Below are 17,405 nucleotides of genomic sequence, written 5' to 3'. Positions count from 1 at the left end.
GGCATTTAATGAAGCAATGACCACTGTATCCCATAATCTTCTAAAATTCAAAACCTGAGCTAGATTTATACATCCATGGCAAACAAATACAGCAAAGAAACATAAAATAACTGACTACTTAACTCCATTGTGAACTATTAGCAAAAATATACTTACAACTTCAGTAATTCATCCTTTAACTTTTCATTTTCATTTTCCAGTGAGTTTTCTTTGTCATTAATGACTTCTTCCACAAAAGGCTTAGTGAATTCTATTAAGGCCTTGCAACACTGACAAAGGCCATAGTCATCTGTTTGTATTTGTTCCTCTGAGTATGGAACAGGAAGGAGAGATAGCTGACTCCAAAGGGTGGACAATGCTAATCCCACTGAATATGCCTTGTTGTTATGAAGTTTCTGAATCACTAAAACAAGAGACCAAGTTGTGACCTGAGTTAACTTCATCAAGTATGCTATACATGGGACAGTAAGTCCAGTAAAGGTAGAATTATAACACGTTTAAAAAAAACATCGTAACGACTTTGAAATCAGGATGATAGATCATAACTTAACTGATAGTGTTTTTATCTTTCCTTCTTAGTGGTGCATGAAATACCTAAGCATCTTAAAATCAATCATGCACCTTATAACAGATGCCACGAAATCTTGTTTGTTTCTAACTGTTTACATAGTTAAGACAAAACACTTCCATATTTTTGGTTGTTATTAACTATTAAATAAGAGAAGGCTCTTTGCAAAATATTAAACATTGAAAAAATGAGAAGTAGTATTACTAGAATTACCTTTCTAGGAGACTTTGAGTATGTCAAGTGGTTCAAAGCTGCTTCATTCTCATTTAAAATGAATTTAACTTCTAGATTCCGAGTCCTTTTATCGTACTCTGAGTTACATGTAAGTCATAAAATGAAAACATAATCTCTTCCCATGGATAAATACTGTCTGTTTTGGTTGCCAAGCTCCATTGCTTAACAGTAATGTTACTGCACTCAGCCATGGGAGACTTTTCTTTCACACTTGTTTCATTCGTAGTTCTTTTGCTATCCTCAGCCCCAACTTCCCAATGCTAAGGATAAGCAATGTTTGCACAATACTGTTCTTAACCAAGATACAGGACCCACCACAATGCTAACAGAGTAAAGCAGACATCACAGAGGCAATCCTTTAAATATGTTTACAGAGAAAGTTTTAGATATAAGTTGCAGATATGAAGGTTAAGCAGAAAGCTATAGATTACAACACAGTACCTGAAAAACAGCAGGACATTTAACAAAATATATACTGGGTACCCATCTGTGCCAGGTATTGTCATCTTTCTACAGGTAGCAGGATTCAAAATGGTACTGCTATTGCTAGTATAAGCAGAGTACTCAATAATTAGTCATAAATTTACTTTGGTATAGTGCTGACATTTTGGACTAATAACAAGAACTTAACACAGATAAAATAAGAAACATTTAGATATCAAAATACTCATTACCTGTTTGTAATGGCTGAAGTAAAAGAAGAATAATTTGGGATATCTGTTTTCCAGAGGGCTCTTCAATCAGTTCAAGCAAACCCAACAATAATTCCTTTGGATTACATAACTATAAAAATATTCACAATTGAACCTGTTTAATACAAGTTGTATTTAAAGCCACATGATTACTATTTTTAAAAGGCAGCATATATTGAGAAAATAGAATTATTTTTAACAGTAAAACACCTCACATAATTGTTTAAAAAGATACACCAACAAAACAGTCAGAATCTGACTGTCAAATCACTAAAACTAAAAGCAAAAAGTCATGAGTGTCTTAATGGACAATTATACTTGGGGTGCCTGAGTGGCACAGTCAATTAAGCGTCTGACTCTTGGTTTTGGCTCAGGTCATGATCTCAGGGTCTTGGGATCAAGCCCTTTGTCAGGCTCTGGGCTCAGTTTGGAATCTACTTCAGATTCTCTCTCTCTCTCTCTCTCACTCTCTCAAATAAATGAATAAAATCTTAAAAAAAAAGAACTCTATTTGGATACTGAAATTCCTAGGAAAAGTTAGAAAAATAGGAGAATAGAAGAACTTGATTACCAAAACTGAGGTTTCTTTTGAGCTTTGACTGTCTACTCTGAAAGCTACCTTAGTTTCTCATGACTTCAGCAGGTGGGACTTTTCTATCTCACACTGTCAGGGTATTTAAATGAGTAAGTCTCTTTTGTCCTTTCTGAACAGATATAACTTTGCACTGCCTTCTGACTACCCAGAATTACCACACTTGCCTTGTTTTCCTTTTAAAGTAGTTAATAACTACTATCTAGATGGGGTTTCCACTTTCCAAGTATGTATTCTTATTTGTACTGATCTCTAAGTAGCTCTTTTTTATGTCCTTTTCTTTAGATTTTATGCTCCTTTACCATTTTTTACTTAAAACTCTAGTAACTTTTTTATCAAGTCTCTAAGGTTGTTGGTTACAACAAATCTCCTTCCTATTCCTATATCCCCTGTGATCATTTGCATTCTTGATTTTTAATAATCTTTTAGAGAATGTACCACAGAGAAAAGAGGACTGAGATTTGCTAGTTCCAATGTTGTTAAAAGAACAGCATGGGCTTGGAACTAACTGCTTCTCTAAACCCTGAATTCCACATCTATCTGATAAGCTACTTATTAAAAATAGAACGTTTTAGGTATCTTCTTGGAGATTCTGAATCAGTGGGTCTGAGTTGAGGTTAGATACTTCTTATATTCAGAAATTTGGAAAAACTGAAGTGGACTTGCCCATCCAATCAATAATATTGGGCCTTTTCTCCAAAGAATTCTCTTCTCTATTTTCATGAGCTAAAAGCTTTATCACCCAAAATGAGCATTAAGCATTAAAACAAAATACTGCTGGCTATCATGACAAAGAGAACCTAATTTTGTTAACTTACCTTTACCAATAAATCAAGCATCAGAAAATAATATTTTCTTTTCTCATCTTCCTTATTCCACAAAAGACATCGAACAACAGGACCAACAAGATTCCAGCCCATATTCTTAATGATGACCTATAAAAACATTTTTAGAGTAAAGAAAATACTGCCATCTATAGGGCTCTTACAGTAAGCTTTCTTAACTTGAAGGAGCTTAATATTTCCTCTGAAATAGCTATGAGGCAAATGAAGCCTACAGCATCTCACCACTGACTTCTCAGGGTTGGCTATTAACAACTCTCAACATTTTAAAATAGTTTTTAATACTCTCACTGAAGAAAGGTGAATGGACATTTACTTTAAACCAGGTATGTTGGTCTTTTTTATACTTTAGTTTCTCTATTTCTAATAAGAGAATTAATTTGAGCAAATACTTAATTTTCACGGAGAATTTTGCTCTCCTGATTCATAAAGAAATGCACCCAACCCCCCAAAAAAAATTACACCCAACACTTATGAACCTTTTAAAGTAACTTGGAAAATCTGTAAATATATTATGATTACATAACTTATGTAAAAGGGGATACCACTTCAGTTACTTTCTCTTCAACATACAAGTTATTTCTATTTTCAAAGATATTTCAGAATGTTTACCACACAAGTAAAAGTTTATATTCTTGTGATTCACATTCATAATCAAAACCTCTATTTCCAGAACTAGCAATAATATACTCCATTTCTCTGGGCTGCTTTCTACTTCAACTTATCAGTATTTAATCAAGAATACACTATTATATGCCAAGTCCCTAAAATATTCTGGTGCTATAAATTAAGTAAGGTAAGATCTCTATCCTGATAAGAGTTTACCTTCTAGATTGACTCATTAAAAAAACACATCTATTCCGGAAGACAATTAAGCACATACTCTCTCCATGACCTCAGTCTTATAATCAAACCAGAGTATTGAGATATAGCAGGAGAACTGCCTTCCATCTAGGAAAGGCAAGAAAGGCTTCTCTGAAGAGACAGTGGCTAAGCTAAAATTGTTAGGGAAGTCTGTCAGGTGGAAAATATATTTAAGGCTCTGAAACAGCAATGTGTAAAGGTGTAAGACTTAACATGTCCTAGAGAACTAGTAACAGAATATGTTAGCGTATATGAACATATAGCTCACAAAAGAGGAAATGCTGTTTATATTTTTGCTCACTTATCAATTAGACATTTTAGCATTTGTCTTTATCAATCTGCATGAGCTCCCTTCTTGTATTTACAACAGATAATTATTTGGTTTTTTTGGTTGTCCTTATTTTTTTTATAAGCAAAATACACTTACTTTTCTTTGATTCTTTTCCTATTAGCTTTTAAGTCTAAATTGGTTTCTCTCCTTTAGAGATTCATAAACAAATCATTTATATTTCAACATATATACATTTCACCTTTCTTTTTGTTCAAAAGATTTATGTTAGAAACATGGAATAAAGGGCGCCTGGGTAGCTCAGTTGGTTAGGCTTTCAGGTCTGGATTTTGGGTCAGGTGATGATCTCAGGGTGGAAATCAAGCCAGTGTCTGGGCTCAGCAGGGGGTCTGCTTACCCCTCTACCCCTCTCCTTGACTCATGTTTGCATGCACGTGCACTCTCAAATAAATACATCTTTAAAAAAAAATTTTTTTTTAAATGAATGCTTGAATCGATTTTTTTTTTTTAAACAAATAGCAAAACAATCATTCTTGGGATGCCTGGGTGGCTCAGCTGTTAAGTGTCTGCCTTTGGCTCAGGTTGTGAACCCAGAGATCAGGACTGAGTCCCACATCGGGCTCCCTGCATGGAGCCTGCTTCTCCCTCTGCCTATGTCTCTGCCTCTCTCTTTCTGTATCTCATATGAATAAATAAAATAAAAACAACAACAACAAAAACAATCATTCTTTTTAGCTAATGGGAAAGACAACTCAGCTGTTCTAAATATTTTCGTTTCATATTCATAAATCATTCCATACTAGTTATTTCTTCTGCCTGGCATGCTCTTCTTTCAGATAGCTCTTCTCCCTATGGTTTACTCCTCTCCTTCCTTTTCAAATCTCTGCAGTCTCACCTAACATGGTTCATCCCCTAGTTATGCTTTATTTTTTTCTATAGTATTCATCACTTTCTAACATACCATATAGTTTATTAGTAGATACCTGTCTTCATTAGAGTTTAAGATCCATATGAGCAGTTTTGTTTACTGCTGTATCTATTCCTAGCATCTAGACAAGGGCCTGTTAAAAAATAGGTGCTCCATAAATACATTTTGAATGATGTCTGTTATCTTTAAGATAACAGGGTGACAAATTAGATTCCCTCCAAAGCTTTGATATTCTGTTGTTTTTATTAATTTTTTCCAAATTACTAAATATTTATTCCACCATTACCTATTAAGACTACTCTTGCTTTTTAAAACTTAACTAGGGGATCCCAGGGTGGCTCAGCGGTTTAGCGCCTGCCTTTGGCCCAGGGTGCGATCCTGGATTCCCGGGATCGAGTCCTGCGTCGGGCTCCCGGCATGGAGCCTGTTTCTCCTTCCTCCTGTGTCTCTGCCTGTCTCTCTCTCTCTCTCTGTCTATCATAAATAAATAAATAAATCTTTAAAAAAAATAAAAATAAATAAAACTTAACTAGCTCCTATTAGGCTCTACTTTTCCAAATAAGCACTTCTTTGCCTTTCCATTGGTGTATTTCTATCCTATAAGTGATCTCTGAGAATTAACTATATGGGAAATTCTAGATTTAAATAAGATTTTGCATATCTGAAATGAAAAAAAATAATTTTGATAAAATACTTTACAAACATCATCTCAGCTGCAAGGTATCTAGTCATTATGTAAATAGTGAATAATTATGAGGAAAAGGAATCAATACTAACTATCCATAAACTACACCTTGTTTAGTTTAATACTAACTACCTACAAAGTAAGATTATCCCCAAATGACACATGAGAACGCCAACGTTTAGAGATTACTGGCATGCCTAAAAATCAACTAAAATGTGGCAGAACCAGGAACTGCATATAAATCTGTTTGGCTCCAAAGCCCATGTGTTTCCCACTATACCAATGGATATCCAATGGGGGCAATTTTGTTCCCTGTCTACCAGAGGACATTTGGCAACATCTGAGAACATTTTTGATTGTCATTTCAGAGTGTGGGGTGGTTACTACAAAATATCTAGAGTACTAATGTTGAGAGGCCCTATACTATAGGACAAACTATTCATATGGCCTTTTTTTTTTAATTTACAAAAAAAGAGTATAGTAAATCGATCAAGCCTGATTGCATCACCTGGCAAGAAAGCTAAGCTGCAGTCAGTTTGAAATACAGTCTTATAGGGGATCCCTGGGTGGCTTAGTGGTTTAGCACCTGCCTTTGGCCCAGGGCGCAATTCTGAGGTCCCGGGATCGAGTCCCATGTCGGGCTCCTGGCATGGAGCCTGCTTCTCCCTCTGCCTGTGTCTCTGCCCCTCCCTCTCTCTCTCTATTATGAATAAATAAATAAAATCTTAAAAAAAAAATACGGTCTTATCAATGTCTGAACCTTTGAATTTAGCAAACCACACATTACAAAGATGATTCTCAACCTATTAAAGTTAAAACTCAAAAAGTTAAAAAATATCACTATCACCCAATTTTCTTCTTTTGTTTCAAGTTTTTAAATTCTAGTTAACATAATAACCTAATTATTTTTTTAAAGATTTTTATTTATTTATTCATGAGAGGCACAGAGAGAGAGAAAGCAAGGCAGAGACAGGTAGAGGGAGAAGCAGGCTTCATGCAGGGAGCCTGACATGGGACTCGATCCCAGGTCTCCAGGATCAGGCCCTGGGCCGAAGGCGGCACTAAACCACTGAACCACCTGGCTGCCCAAGAAAACTTCTATGTAAATAAATAGTACTGTAAATGAAGAAAGAGTGTGCTCCTGGAAAGATGATCTTTTCTTGTATAAAAAGGCAAGTACGGGGCAGCCTGGGTGGCTCAGCGGTTTAGTGCCTGCCTTCGGCCTGGGGCATGACCCTGGAGTCCCGGGATTGAGTCCCACATCAGGCTCCCTGCATGGAGCTTGCTTCTCCCTCTGCCAGTGTCTCTGCCTCTCTCCTCGTCTCTCTCTCTCTGTGTCTCTCATGAATGAATGAATGAATGAATGAATAAAAAATAAAATCTTAAAAAAAAAAAAGGCAAGTACAAAGACAAAAAATTTGGCAGTGTTGCCAACACTGCGTCCCCGGAAACATTTGTTTCTCATTCCCAAAAGATCCTTTTCCCATTGATGAAAAGGATTTTTCAGATGATTATAGCTGCATGATATTGGCCAGTAAGGCCATCTAAGTCTGCTCCTATTCTGATTTTATGCACCCAAATATTATCTTTTTACTTCTTTAAGATTTTATTTATTTATTTGAGAGAGCGAGAATGAGCAGGGGAGAGGCAGAGGGAGAAGCAGACTCTCTGCTGAGCAGGGAGCCTAAAGCAGTGCTCCATCCTAAAACCCAGGATCATCAGCTGAGTGGAAAGCAGATGTTCCCTGTCTACCAGAGGAACTTAACTGATACCAGATACACTTAACTGACTCAGCTAGCCTCCTAAATATTATCTTACTTAATATCTGGTTTTCCATATATATCTGGCTTAAGAAAGAGAAAGTGCGGATTACCAAAAATGAGTATCTAGGTTGCCTGATACTTACAGTACTAAATGTAAATCAATAATAATCCAAATGCCACTTTTGATCCCTAAAGCAGAAATAATCCTTGCTCTTTTAAAGCACTTTACTCAAACTATATCTATTATTTCACTTATTCTGCCCTCTTGCTAGTTGTTTACATGATTATCTCTTCCACCAGACTATAAGCACCTTCAAGTGTATGAATAGCCCTAAGCCCTTTTTTGTTTTCCATGTTCCTACTGTAGAAATTTGATTCTTAAATGTTTGATGAATGAGTGGATAAACAATAGCATCATGTGGCTATTATCTTCCTAGTAAAGACTAAAAAATACTCATAAAGATTGCACTTACCTTATTCTTTTCATTTTGAATAATCTCTAGTAGCTGCTCTATGTGCCCTTCATCTATGCATCTTTGGCCTGCTAATTGAAATAGGCCAAAATCTTCTTCTTTGAAGTCTTGTTCTTCTAGGATTTGCTGACAAAAACAAAATGAAGACAAAACGTTTGGTGAATAAAAAATTCAATAACTACTTGATTTATTCTCTCTGGAAATAAAAAGGAAATGTGTTTGAATTCTGAGTAAGTTGCACATTAGCATATGTGTGAAAATTAGGATAAGCCTGAAAAAGTAGTTTAATGATCTTGAAATCCACACTGCCAAAAAAAATTCTACAATAAAGATCAATATTAAAAATTTTAAAGGTTAAAAAAAAAAAATGTTAAAGGTTAGACAAGTAGGTCACTTGGAGAGATAATCCAATCTGCCTTCTGGCCCTCCTGCTATTTATTCACCGGTCAAACAAAGCAAGGATTAGAGAAGATAAGCAATTTGAGTGACCCTAAGTATAACTAGAAATAATCTTGCATTTAACTTTACAAGAAGAAAAATTACTTACACATCTCATTATTATGGATTGAAGTTCTTCCACAGCCATTCCTCGTTATTTTTCCTAGTTTTTATGCTGAAATATAAAACAGTTAACTATCAGTGATATTACAGTATTAATGAGTTATGTTTCATTCTGATGAATTATCAGTAAATACAATAAGGAAAATACGACATTTTAAAGCTGAAATATTTTGACTTAAAAGTATTTTAGCCTAAGGAGTAAAAAACTGTTGCATCTTTTAGGTTTTCTAGAATAGTTTTGAAAGATCTACCTGAAAAAAAAAAAAAAAATCCTCCTGGGTACGCCCAAACAGGAGCGCAAATATCGGCTACGTAAATGGCTTTAAAAAGGCTAAGTATTTCTTTTCTGAAAAAATTTCCCAAAAGTGTTCCTGAAATCAGTTCTAGTCATTAGGGAATCTTAAAAAATGCTTCAATGTCCCACTTGACAAACACTGGCGCCTACACAACTCACCCCAGAGCGGGTGAAAGTTCCGATGCCCACAGTCCCAAGTGCGACCCGGACGTTCTTCTGTAAGCGATGCGGTCCCCCAGTCACCCAGCTGGTGTAACCGCCAGGCCGCACGGACGCGACGCAACCGGCAGCTCCCGGGGGAACACGGCTCGGCTCCCGCAGGCGCCGTGGGCCCAGCGGCAAGACCCTGCCCCAGGCCCGCAGCGGGAGCTGGGTCAGCCGGGTCCCCGCGGCCGCGCGCTCCAGAGCGGATAAAAGCCCAGCGCGCGTGCGGACTGCATCCAAAGGAAGCCATTTCTCCCGATTCCTGCGGGCCTAGGCGTTCGGGCCCACGACCTCGTGGGGCCTTGCGGGCCGCGGCGCCGGCTCCCCCGCGGCTCGCAGCTGGCCCCGAGCCCCGGCCACCCCCGCCGCCCGGGCGCGTCCACTTACCGCCGGGCCTCTCGCCGCTCTCGGCGGCTTCCCCCACCTCCTCCGGCCGCGCAGGCCTCTCCGGGCCCCGCCCCTCCCCGGCCGGCCCCGCCCCGCGCTAGCGACGGGGGGCGGAGCCTCGGGGGGAGACGCCGGGTCCCGGGCTGACCTTCTGACGCGTTTCCCATGGCTGACTCCGCCGGGCCGCGCTCGCCCGGCCTCAAGGCTCGGACGCCCCGCGCTTCCCGAAACGCCTCAGGTAAGAAGGGCCCTGAGAACCGAGCCCCTCGAGTGTTCCACACGGAGGCGCGCGGGACACACCCGGAAGACTGCTCCGGGGCAGAGAAGGCCCAGAGCGGCCCATCCCCGGCCTCGGGTCTTCTGGGAAAGACCTCCACACCCTCACCTCTTCACACCGGTGTTCCAAGATTTGCCCCAGAACCGGTCTCTGAGGGAAAGGGAGTAGAGGAGCTGGAGTCTAGAGCTGGCTCGCCAGAAAGGGCAAGCGACCGGGGCAGCCCAGCTTGGACATGCACTCCTGCTTTAGCTCCGGGTCCTCTGAGGCGTCACCCCACCCCTGCTCTTTCCCTGTGAGCGAACATTCGGGGGAACATTTCGAGTTGCCTACACCTCAGATTTGCAGGAGCCCCCGTGACCATGCAGCTGTTTTACATGAGAAAATTCAATCCCCGAGGAGATACATTTTAACCAAGAAGAATTCGGGAATAATTAGCAAACTGAATTCCGCTTGCCCATTTCATTTGTTTTGCAAACGGGATTGGAAAGTAACGTGTGGGGAAGAAAGAAGAGAGGTTGTCTGCAGTTTCAGTAGGAATCTGTCCTGTAAACTAGTGTGTTTCCGAAGACTTGAACTCCACAATAATTTTATTATTATAAATATAAAATATTTTTATTATTATTGTAGGTGCTAAACAGACAAATGCTTTAAAACAAGAAGATGCTTCTAAAAGGTAGGAGAACTACTTGGACAACTGCATTAGCTTATCTATTTATCTCATGTTAATTTAACCATTTTTATAAACAAGAATGGGAGATACTTAAAAAAAAATTATGCGAAACAAAGAGAGGATCAGAAAAGCACTATAATTTCTCATATATAGACTCATTATATCTCTCTACTCCAGGCTTTAAGAAAACCAAATCAAGACACTTTTAGATTGCTGGTGAAGGTATGAGTATCTGTAGAAAGATGTCTAAGGGAATAAACATTCTTCAGTTAAGCAGGTACTCCTTTTCCACCTCTTCAGGTACACTTGCCTTTTATTACTTTATATACCAGAGACTCCAAGAAACCTTTACTGTTCTTCGTTTACATTATGTCCATATTTTCAGCAAAAAAAGTCCTATTCTGTTGCTTGGCATCTCCTAAACAGACTAGATTTACCTCCTGTCACAAAGTTTCTAGAATAGGAGTAGTTTATGAGAATGATTTAAATACATAGGTCAATATTTTATTCTTAAAAATAAAAAAAAAAGATTTATTGGGATACCTGGGTGGCTCAGCAGTTGAGCATCTGCCTGTGGTTCAGGGCATGATCCTGGAATCCAGGATCAAGTCCCATATCAGGCTCCCTGCATGGAGCCTGCTTCTCCCTCTGCCTGTGTCTCTGCCCCCCCCCCCCCCCACCGCCCGGGGTGTGTGTGTGTGTGTGTGTGTGTGTGTGTGTGTATGTATGTCTCTCTCATGAATAAATAAAATAAAATCTTAAAAATATGTTTATTCATTTTAGAGAGTGAGCAAGTACATGTGTGGGATGCAGGTGAAGAGGGAGTAGAAGAAGAGGGAAAAGAGAGACTCTAAAGCAGACTCCCCACTGAGTGTGGAGCCTGACTCAGGGCTTGATCTCACAATCCTGAGATCATGATCTAAGCTGAAACCAAGAGTCAGATGCTTAACCACCTGAGCCGCCTAGGGGTTTCAGTGATTTATCCTTTTATATCAGGCAGGTAGTGGCTGTCATTTACTCATTCTTTCAAAAATTATTTACCAAATAGGAGATATGCCAGGCCTGTGTTAAGCCCTGAGGATATGGTTTTGAGCAGAATAGACACAGTTCTTTTCTACTGGAACGGAGAAATACGGATTAAATTGTCACAACTGAATACATAATTATATATTGTGATAAGTGCTATAAAGGAAAAGACTATGAAGTTATCAGATGGAACTAATAGGTGTTCAGATTAGCTGGGGATTCTCGGGGAAAGACTTTGGAGCCCTGAAGGCTAAATAGGCATTAACCAGAGTCCTGAGGAGAGTCCAGCCAGAGATGGCAGTATATATGAAGGCCCTGAGAAGAAAAAGGTCAGTTCAAGGAAAGGAAAGATAACCGTGGTAGTGTATGGCATTTTGAGCAAGGGAAGAAAGGAGCATAGGAAAAACTTAGGATTCCATTCTTAAAGAATCTGGTGGGCCGTGGTGAGAAATTTAGATTTTCTAAATGCAAATATGAAAACATCAAGTAATAGAGTGATGAAATTTAAGTTTAAAAAGTTTTAAGAGGAGTGCCTGGATGGCTCAGTGCTTGAGCATCGCCTTTGGCTTGGGGCGTGATCCCCAGGTTCTGGGAGAGTCCTGCATGGGGCTCCCATGAGGGAGCCTGCTTTTCCCTCTATGTCTCTGCCTCTCTCTGTGTGTCTCTCATGAATAAAAATCTTTAAAAAATTAAAAATAAAAAAATAAAAGTTTTAAGATGTTAGCGATGGTGATCATCTGGGAATAGAGAAATTGGATGGATTTGAGATCAATATTTTTTTAAAGATTTATTTATTTACTTGAGAGAGAGCATGCGAGAAGAAATTTAAAAAATTAACGGGTGGGAGGTACAGAGGGAGAGGGAAAGAGGGCTTTCTGCTGAGCAAGGAACATAGTACGGGGCTCACTACCATGATCCTGAGTGGAAACCAAGAGTTGGACACTTAACCAACTATGCAACCTGAGTGCCCCTTGCGATCTATTTTAGAGAATATTTCCCTGTGGAGTAGCATGACTTGGTTTTATGATACACTGCAAGAGTAAAGTTAATACTGATAATGATGGTAATTTGCAACTTTCTTCAATAGTGTGATCTGACCACAAACCCAAGAAGATTATATTTTATTGTGAGCATCATAGTGTGAGAAGTATAGATACACTGAAATGTATTGGGGGCAAATTACCCAGGATGATGAAGCAATTAAAAATCCATGGGGTGGGATCCCTGGGTGGCGCAGCGGTTTGGCGCCTGCCTTTGGCCCAGGGCGCGATCCTGGAGACCCGGGATCGAATCCCATATCAGGCTCCCGATGCATGGAGCCTGCTTCTCCCTCTGCCTGTGTCTCTGTGCCTCTCTCTCTCTCTCTGTGACTATCATAAGTAAATAAATAAAAATTAAAAAAAAAAAAAATCCATGGGGTAACTAACCAAATAGTTGTTGAAGGGAATGAACCTTTATAAATCTATGCCCACTGAAAAATACTTCAACATCAATCCAATCAAATACTATTAAGCCAGGAATTAAAGAGCTTTACAAAAATGTAAAATAATTCTTCTCTTTTCACAAAATACGTAATAGGTTCATTACTACTTTTGTTACATGAATTAATAAGTGCTCTACATTTTTCTCATTTTTAATCCAAATATGGTGAATATCAATACATAAAATCCACATAAGCAGAAGTTCTAATTTTTAGAGTGTAAGGCAATGCTGAGACTGAAAAATTTGAGAACCATTGCTATACACCATACTGTCTGTCATCATTTAGGACCAGAGGGCAACAGTGACAAAGGGCTGTTCATGGGAAGCAGCTTAGGCATCAGTCAAGAGTGAGTGTAGTGGGGCGCCTGAGTGGCTCAGTGGTTGAGCCTCTCCCTTTGGCTCAGGTTGTGATCCTGGGGTCCTGGGATCGGGTCCTGGGATCAAGTCCCACATCAGGCTCTCTGCATGCAGCCTGCTACTCCCTCTGCCTGTGTCTCTGCTTCTCTCTCTCTGTGTGTCTGTCATGAATAAATAAAATCTTTTAAAAAATAAAAATAAAAAAATAAAATAAAAATGTGAGTGAGTGTAGTGTGGCTCTTACTGCAGGTTGAGGTAGTTAACTGCTTGAGTCAACAATTCCTTAGTGGAGGTTGTAGACTGATTGTAGTACATGGCATAGCTTTTATTGGTAGGCAGCAATATGAGAAAAATAAAATAATGTTTTTCATAAAGCCAAATACATTTGATATAAACAACTGCCTTTTAATTTGTATCCATGTAAAAAAAAATAATAATAATAATTTGTATCCATGTCTTTTATACTTCTTTGATGTAAGAATGGCCTTTATGAAATCATGGGAGAACAGTTGTTAGTTGCAAATTTCTTCTTGTTTTAATGTTCTTATTTGGCAAAAGAAATAGTTGGCAATCCTGTGTCATCCTCCTTTTTTTTTTCTTTTAAGATTTATTTATTTATTTATGATAGAGAGAGAGAGAGGCAGAGACATAGGCAGAGGGAGAAGCAGGCTCCATGCCGGGAGCCCCACGCGGGACTCAATCCTGGGACTCCAGGATCGCACCCTGGGCCAAAGGCAGGCACCAAACCGCTGAGCCACCCAGGGATCCCCCATCCTCCTTTGTTGTAGAATATTATTATTATGTTATATTGTTTCTGTAGAATGTTATTGCTCTAGGCAAGGAATTAAGAGTGTAAGGTCTTGAGAGTCAATTAAAGGAGGGCGGTAAAATGAATACATTATAGATCCAGATATGAGAGCCAAGTCAAGGCCCAGGAGGCTGGCTGAGGTAGTTCTGGTGGGAAAGTAGAAACCAGTGCAGGAAACGAGCAAATAAGTTACCAAGATGGTTGGATATCTTTGGTCCTATGGCAAGGATTCTCAACCCCTTTGCATATTAGGATTGTCTGGAGCACTTTTAAGAAACACCAACCTTGGGCAGGCCCGGTGGCGCAGCGGTTTAGCGCCGCCTGTAGCCCGGGGTGATCCTGGAGACCTGGGATCGAGTCCCGCGCCAGGCTTCCTGCATGGAGCCTGCTTCTCCCTCTGCCTGTGTCTCTGCCTCTCTTTCTCTCTCCCCCCACCCCCTCTCTCTCTGAATAAATAAATAAATAAATCTTAAAAAAAAAAGAAAGAAATAAACACCAACCTCCAGTCCCCGTCCTCAGAGATTCTGATTGAATTAGCCTTTAGTGGGAGCTAGGCATAGTATCTTTTAAGGAAATCTCCTTAGGGGCACCTGGGTGACCTAGTGGTTGAGCATCTATCTGCCTTTGGCTCAGATCATGATCCCAGGATCCTGGGATCCAGTCTCACGTCAGGCTCCTCACTATAGGTAGCCTGCTTCTCCCCCTGCCTATGTCTCTGCCTCTTTCTCTGTGTCTCTCATGAATAAATAAAATGTTGAAAGAAAAGAAAAGAAAAGAAAAGAAAAGAAAAGAAAAGAAAAGAAAAGAAAAGAAAGAAAGAGAAAGAGAGAGAAAGAGAGAAAAGAAAGAAAGAAAGAAAGAAAGAAAGAAAGAAAGAAAGAAAGAAAGAAAAAGAAAGAAATCTCCTTAGATGATCCTAATGTGCAGCTAGGATTGAGAACCACTCTCCTAGAGCCATTGTTAATCAGATAGACTCTGCTATTATGTTCCATGATGTGTAGAGACCAGCAAAGGATGATAGTCCTACTGGTGCCAGGGCAAGGACTAGCCCTCCTAGGAAGATTGTTTTCCTAAACTACATAGTCCTATCAATATAGTTCTTTAATAAGACTTAATAACAAAAGCAAACACTTCCTTGCAAATAGGACTCTATCTTGTCAGACTGGGCTATCATTAACTTTTGAGACTTGACACAAATTTTTACTTGTAAGAACAGCTGTAGTTGTCTTTTCCCCCTCCAATATTTCCTGATTACTAAGGATTTCAAAGGAAAAGTTGTCTTTTTAGGTACACACAGGACTGACTGAGAGAGTATAAACACTAACTGGCAAAAAAATTTCACCTCATTTACTTCCTTATACTCTAAGCCTTGGAAATCATCCTGTCATTATGGCAGACTTCTGTGTGTTAATACTTTAAAAGTATTGGATCAAAAGTAAAAACATTAAAAAAACATAAAATTAAATAGCAGACTTCTATGTGTTAATACTTTAAAAGTATTGAATCAAAAGTAAAAATATTAAAAAAATAAAATTAAATAGCATGTTGTATTTGTACTATATTCTAAGAAAATTGGCTATGATAAAACTTGTAAGTAGAATAATTTCTAAATTTTATTTTATTTTTTTAAAACATTTTATTTATTTATTCATGAGAGACACACAGAGAGAGAGAGAGGCAGATAGAGAAGGCAGGCTCGCTCCACAGGCAGATAGAGAAGCAGGCTCCACACAGAGAGCCCAACACGGGAATCAATCCTGGGACCCCAGGATCACGCCCTGGGCCAAAGGCAGGCACTAAATTGCTGAGCCACCCAGGGATCCCCCCAACTTCTAAATTTTAAATAATTTTTTTGTTTTTTAATTTTAGGAAAGCAGAACTAGAAGCAGCTGTGAGAAAGAAGATTGAATTTGAGAGAAAAGCTCTTCATATTGTTGAACAGCTTTTAGAAGAGGATATTACAGAAGAATTCCTAAGGGAATGTGTATGTGTTGAGAAATTATTACATTATTTAAATCTGTACGATATGAAACTTCCTTGCATTATCAAAATCTTTGACTCTGTTCTCAGTCACAAGATGCAGGGAGCATGCTATGTAATTCATGCATTTTGTTTTATTTTTTTTTCAAAGATTTATTTATTTATTCAGAAAGAGAGAGAGAGAGGCAGAGACACAGAGGGAGAAGCAGGCTCCATGCAGGCAGCCCGACACGAGACCCGATCCCGGGTCTCCAGGATCACACTTTAGGCTTCAGGCAGTGCTAAACCGCTGCATCACTGGGGCTGCCCTAATTCATGCATTTTAAAATAATAACTATTACGCATTCCTGGTTGTATAATGACTTTAAAATACACTAAAGAAAAATAACATGCCTGTTTAACCACTTAATAATAGTTCTTTAAACAAGTCTCCTAATCTCACTTGATTTTCATCACTTTGCACTAATTATCCCAATGTTATTTTCCATATTCTGTGTGTTGTCCTATTTTAGTAACAGAAGGTTATTATTTTTGTTAATGTAGTTCTTTTAGTTTTGATATTTTAAAAACCTGAAATATAGATCACTTATGATTTAACACATAACAAGAGAATTGTAATCTGTATTAAAAGTTGTTCTTTTTTTAACAACTCTATTGTGTTAAAATTTGACCATGAGTATATCAAAGGGAAATAATTGATACTAGTTTATAAGTACCTAGTTTATAAGTCCCCTGTACAGGTTTTCAGAAGCTGAAAGATTTTGCAGAAAAATTTGTCAGGACTCACAAGCACACCTTTGATATACATTGTTTTTAAAGATAGTTCTTTAAAAACAGGTAAATTATATTTTATTTTACATGTGACTAATTTTTTGAATAGTACATTTTTAAAATGAAATCCACTTTTTAGTGTTTTGCTTTGGAATAGCAATTGCTATAGCACCACTTCTTTTTCTTGCCTCAGATTTATTTCATGGACTATGTATCTACAAAGATGCACAGTCTCCTGGCAGAAGTTTTTTCAGGTTGTTTGTATTTTTAATAATAGCTAACATTTTTGAGTGCTTACTATGTGTTGAGTGTATTTATTTTCTCCTCTCCATCATACCTATGAGCTAGACATTATCCCTCTATTTTCTGATGAGATCAGTGAGGTGTAGAGCACTGATAAATTAAGTTTTCCAATAATTTAGCAGGGGAAATGCTCCTCTCATTTCATTGTAGGGGAAGTTCATCACACCTGCTCACTACAGCGATGTCGTGGATGAGCGTTCTATTATCAAACTCTGCGGTTATCCTTTATGTCAGAAGAAACTAGGAATTGTAAGTAACAAATATTTTAAAATAGAAGCTTTAATTTTTTATATTTAGCAAAATACTTTGTAGATAAGACAAGAAGTGAAACAGGCTTGAACTAATGACATGAGT

The 17,405-nt window shown here is 38.6% G+C and overlaps 2 protein-coding genes across 11 annotated transcripts in view; one reads left to right on the top strand and one right to left on the bottom strand.

Annotated features, from left to right (window-relative positions):
- GLMN (glomulin, FKBP associated protein) overlaps positions 1 to 17,405 on the bottom strand; it is a 47,693-nt gene that overhangs the window by 24,743 nt on the left and 5,545 nt on the right. Inside the window, exons 1-6 of one of the 3 annotated variants that reach the window (XM_025417652.3) lie at positions 9,378 to 9,496; positions 8,478 to 8,543; positions 7,931 to 8,056; positions 2,905 to 3,021; positions 1,477 to 1,585; positions 157 to 403 (exon numbers count right to left, since the gene is read on the bottom strand). In XM_025417652.3, the coding sequence (XP_025273437.1) occupies positions 157 to 403; positions 1,477 to 1,585; positions 2,905 to 3,021; positions 7,931 to 8,056; positions 8,478 to 8,516 (638 nt within the window). In that variant the 5' untranslated portion in view covers positions 8,517 to 8,543; positions 9,378 to 9,496. Of the gene's footprint in view, positions 1 to 156; positions 404 to 1,476; positions 1,586 to 2,904; positions 3,022 to 7,930; positions 8,057 to 8,477; positions 8,544 to 8,945; positions 9,242 to 9,377; positions 9,497 to 17,405 lie in introns of those variants that run through there. The other 2 variants (XM_025417653.3, XM_025417654.3) reach the window with 2 other exon arrangements.
- Positions 9,478 to 17,405, top strand: part of RPAP2 (RNA polymerase II associated protein 2) — an 80,494-nt gene continuing 72,566 nt past the window's right edge. For 7 of the 8 annotated variants that reach the window (XR_007411486.1, XM_049111685.1, XM_025417647.3 and 4 more), the window contains exons 1-4: positions 9,478 to 9,615; positions 10,282 to 10,327; positions 15,867 to 15,981; positions 17,202 to 17,300. Coding sequence is in view for 6 of the 8 variants with exons in the window: in XM_049111685.1 (XP_048967642.1) it covers positions 9,543 to 9,615; positions 10,282 to 10,327; positions 15,867 to 15,981; positions 17,202 to 17,300 (333 nt within the window). In the remaining 2 variants the exon portion in view is untranslated. The remainder of the gene's footprint in view (positions 9,616 to 10,281; positions 10,328 to 15,866; positions 15,982 to 17,201; positions 17,301 to 17,405) is intronic. The other variant, XM_025417651.3, reaches the window with a different exon arrangement.

Source organism: Canis lupus, chromosome 6, assembly GCF_003254725.2.
Source record: "Canis lupus dingo isolate Sandy chromosome 6, ASM325472v2, whole genome shotgun sequence".
Taxonomy (NCBI): Eukaryota; Metazoa; Chordata; class Mammalia; order Carnivora; family Canidae; genus Canis; species Canis lupus.
Note: the sequence above shows the minus strand (reverse complement) of the source record. Positions and strands in the feature narration are given on the sequence as shown.